The sequence below is a fragment of the Cryptomeria japonica genome, chromosome 4 (assembly GCF_030272615.1).
Source record: "Cryptomeria japonica chromosome 4, Sugi_1.0, whole genome shotgun sequence".
In the NCBI taxonomy this organism is placed as follows: domain Eukaryota; kingdom Viridiplantae; phylum Streptophyta; class Pinopsida; order Cupressales; family Cupressaceae; genus Cryptomeria; species Cryptomeria japonica.
The window spans coordinates 281,899,318-281,903,408 of NC_081408.1; the positions used below are offsets into that span (position 1 = coordinate 281,899,318).

The 4,091-nt window shown below is 35.7% G+C and overlaps 1 protein-coding gene across 1 annotated transcript; it reads right to left on the reverse strand.

Annotated features, from left to right (window-relative positions):
* Nucleotides 1–1,920: 1,920 nt before the first annotated feature.
* Nucleotides 1,921–3,315, reverse strand: LOC131875089 (cytochrome P450 86B1-like). Its single transcript, XM_059219104.1, has one exon. It carries the CDS (start codon nucleotides 3,313–3,315, stop codon nucleotides 1,921–1,923), a length of 1,395 nt encoding a protein of 464 aa, XP_059075087.1.
* Between the last annotated feature and the right edge of the window lie 776 nt (nucleotides 3,316–4,091).

Here is a 4,091-nt window from a genome sequence, read left to right on the forward strand (position 1 = left end):
TGTGCACCCTCGAGTAAGGAACGTGCAGAGGGTATTTGTAGAGCTCAGGAATATGCAATGAATTGGATTGTAGTGAAAGTGACATGGAAAATTCTATCTTATAATATAATCCAAATGTGCAATGCATTTGATTGTGGTAGCTAGCTATTTTCAAATTTGAATTTTTGTGGGAAACATTCGGTCATGTCATATTAAATATGCAGTCCTCCATTGCTTCGAATTGTTCAATTTTCTTCCCTGCTTTGAATGAAAATTGGTTTTTTAAATTGGATTTTATGCAAATTCTTGGATATTGGGGAGCCTTACACTAGTTGTTGCAAATGCAGGTACCAAATGCAGATCCATTTAATGCATGAAGCTGTGAAGTGATATTTGGAAGAATGTACACTTGAGTGTCTAAGAAGTTTACAATTGATTGTTTTTTTGTCATGTAATGCACCAATTGCTGTGCATATGTAATTGTAATTGGAGTATATCTGTACTCTTAAGCCACTTGCATAAAGTGGCAAATGTAAACATTAAGTTTTAAAAAAAATTAAAATGTTTATTATTTGTGCAAGATGTTTTGTATTAAAATAGGAAATGTACCAGTAGTTGTTTATTTTTTTTAATTTTTGGTTTTCAACTACTAATTCATTTGTGAACATGTATTGGTGTTAAGATAAATATTTACTGGTATTTTTTTATTTATGTACTGACAATTTTTTTTTAATGTTTTGGGGGGTCAACATGATATTAAGGTGATGGTTATTGGAACTATTTCAGCTATTGGTACTCTTCCCCTACAGGATGAAAAGACAACATGGATTAGTGGTCAGAGATGGTAGGGGATGCATGGAGGGAGGGAGGAAAGCGGCAACCCAATGCACTGAAAATACCATTACTTAACCAAATTTAAGGATTTTTGCAAAGGGACATTTGACCAAACCATGGAAGATGGCAAAAACATGGGTCATATAAGATATTTTTTTATCGGAGCAGATGGTAGGTAAATAACTTCATGAAGTGCGAAATAAAAAGGGTCAAGATACATAAAATTTGAGGTATCAACATGTGATTCATTATTGAGCACTTTTATTTGATAAACAAAATCAATTTACATGCATTTACATTAGAAATCATTTTTACGTGACTACATATTGTCCTTGATCCTCTCACTTAGAGTTATGAACTTGGTTCATCTAGGGGTCTAACTTAAAGGAGTATGAACCTAGCAATTCAACAAATTCTCCAAAGGTGTTTATGGGCACTACATCTCGTTACATCAACTTAGTTATCAAGATCAAGACAAACAAATTAAATCAGGCTATAGATTTTATCGTATCAGACCCATACACATCATCTCAAGTATGCGTAGAAGATTATGTCTAGACTCGCTAAGTTTAGGTCTATAGACATGAAGATGAACTAAATGACAAACAAACAGTTTTCAAAATCTAAAACCTTTATCATAAACAGCCCTAAATTTTTGAAACCAAAACAAATGAATTATAGAAATCTAATACATTATTTTTCCATCATTAATTATCATGCTAAATCTTACATTTAAATATTTCAACTTTTACATTTATTTATATTTATAACTATAATCAACTCTACATACTCCATTTAAAACAACTTATACTCATGTATATACATCTTATTTTAATTATCCTAAATCTAGATGAAACCTGTAAAGCTAACACTAGAAGCATCACAACACAATGGACATGTGCTTATAAAAGATTACTAGCCCACCTAAACAAGATAGATTGAGAAAATCAAATAACATAAGAAAGAAAGGGGAGTCGCATATGTTTTCACCGGTCACGTTATACCGAGACTTTAAAAAAAAATGAAAAAAGAACAATCTAAACAGCCAAACACCTCTGTAGAGACAACCCTTTCTTCCATATGGAGGCTCATATTCTCTGTGATGGATTAGGCATATTGAAGCTCATCTTCTCTGCTATTCAAGGAGACCTCAAGTCTATACTTCATGGTCAGACTCATTCCCAACTTAGCCTCAACAGGGAACTCCTCCTCCACGGTCACATGGTAACGCACAAGGATATTGGCAGCCAGGCATTTGGCCATATCAAGACAAGCTCCCAGAGGCCCTGCACCGAAGACAGGATACTTACAAAAATCCAATTCTTTCACACAAATCCCATCTTGAATCCACCTCTCTGGTTTGAACTCTGAGGCATCTTTTCCCCATACATTCTCCATCCTGTTAGCACCATATATCAAATATAAAATTCCACACCCCTTTTGCACAGAGGTACCATCTGGAAGAACCATGTCTTCCATAGCCCTCATATGACCAAGAGGAAAAGGTGGATAAAGCCTCAGGGTTTCACACAATGCCGCCTCTAAATACTGCATGCCATTCAATTTATCCACAGGAAAAAAGTCAGCCTTATCACTTGTATCATCACCATTATCATTCTGCAAAAGTTCAGAGAGTTCTAACATGATTTCATCTTCTACTTCTGGGTGTTTGCTCACAAGCCAGAAAAACCAACACATTGCAGATGCACAGATAACCCTGCAACCCACAACTGTACTTATTAATAAATCCTGCAATGACCCAGTAAAACCAGGAAAAATAAAACCTTGCCTCTGATCTTTGATACCCATATCTTGTATTTCTCTGCATTCCACCATTATTTTTGATGCAGATTGTTGTGACAGTTTGAGGGCTGTCATGTACTTCTGACTGTAATATTTAGTAGAAATCATGAAGCTATAAGCCCATGTTTCCATGGCTTCCTCATAGGCTTTGGAAAACTCAGAAACTAAAGAACCCAACTTTTCATTCCCTAAAACAACCAGACATGCATAATCTACACCAAATCTAAGCAATAAATCTTGAAGATCCAGGGCAGTATCTCTTTTACAGGCCTCATCCAGAGCTGATATAACTTTTTGTTCAGCTAGTTTTTGCATCAAATTTATGTCGAATCTGCTTCTGCTTGATGTTGAGGCAATGGCCTGCTTCTGGTGCTCCAGTGATGCTTCATCTTTTACAAAACATGGCAGGCTCTGAGACTTCACTAGAATGTACTCTAAATTTAGTGGGTTGCTCGTGATGATCTGAGTACTTGTGGGGCAAAAACCAGAGCTAAATTTTATAGTTCCACCATTTCTATTGACTATTGGGGTTACCCATTCGTAGAAGTTGCAGAGATTCCATAGCAGTGAAGGCAGCATGCCCAGCACAGGCCAGTTTACAGGTGCGCCGCCATTTTTATCTGATCTGCTGAGACGGCACACGAGAACGGTTAGTGCTAGCACAGTAGCTGCAAGGATTATCCCAACAATGTTATCCATCTATTGAGAATGCAGGGGAGCTGGGAAGACCAGAAAAGTGAGTTCATTGATCATCTGTTGGAAATGCTGCCTCTCATTTAGACAGACCAGAGGTGGCAGTTTGTTTGGTATGATAATTAAATTGAATCACCTTTACGTTGGTGGAGTGTAATTGGTAGATAAAGAGTGTCACTTATGTTGGTGAAATAGTTAAATGGAATCATCTTTATGTTGGTGGATTGTCATTGTGGTGTTTCTGGATAGATGATTTTTAAATTGAAATTGAGGTGTTGAGGGGGCGTTTTTAAGGGAGAGGGTCAGTAGTTGTAGAGGGTTTAATTGTTGTATATTTATTCGTGCTTATAATATCTAGTCTCATCACATTTTTATGCTATATATGTAATTTTTATTAAATTTTTTATCATATTTTGAAGGGTGGAATGGGTATTTCAATTTTAGATTTGGTTAAATTGGTAGAGTGCAATCATAATATGTCTAAGATCAAGAAGTGTATAATTAAATTGGATCATCTCTATCTTGGTGGAATGTCATGTTGGTTGTTTGTTATTGGTAGATAAAGAGTGCAACTTGAGTATCTAATAAATTAGACTTGGTTGGTGATTACATTGAATCCTATTTATGTTGGTGGATTGTTATTGTGATTTCTTTGATCATTGAGCTTGTAGTTTGTGAATTGTTATGATTTTTGAATTGAAATTAAGAGGTCTTTAAGGGAGAGGGGTTAGTAGTTGTACAAGGTTTAATTGTTGTACACATATTTGCGCTTATAATGTCTA

Coding starts and splice junctions, on each gene's coding strand:
- LOC131875089 (XM_059219104.1), bottom strand. CDS start 3,315: ATGGATAACATTGTTGGGATAATCCTTGCAGCTACTGTGCTAGCACTA.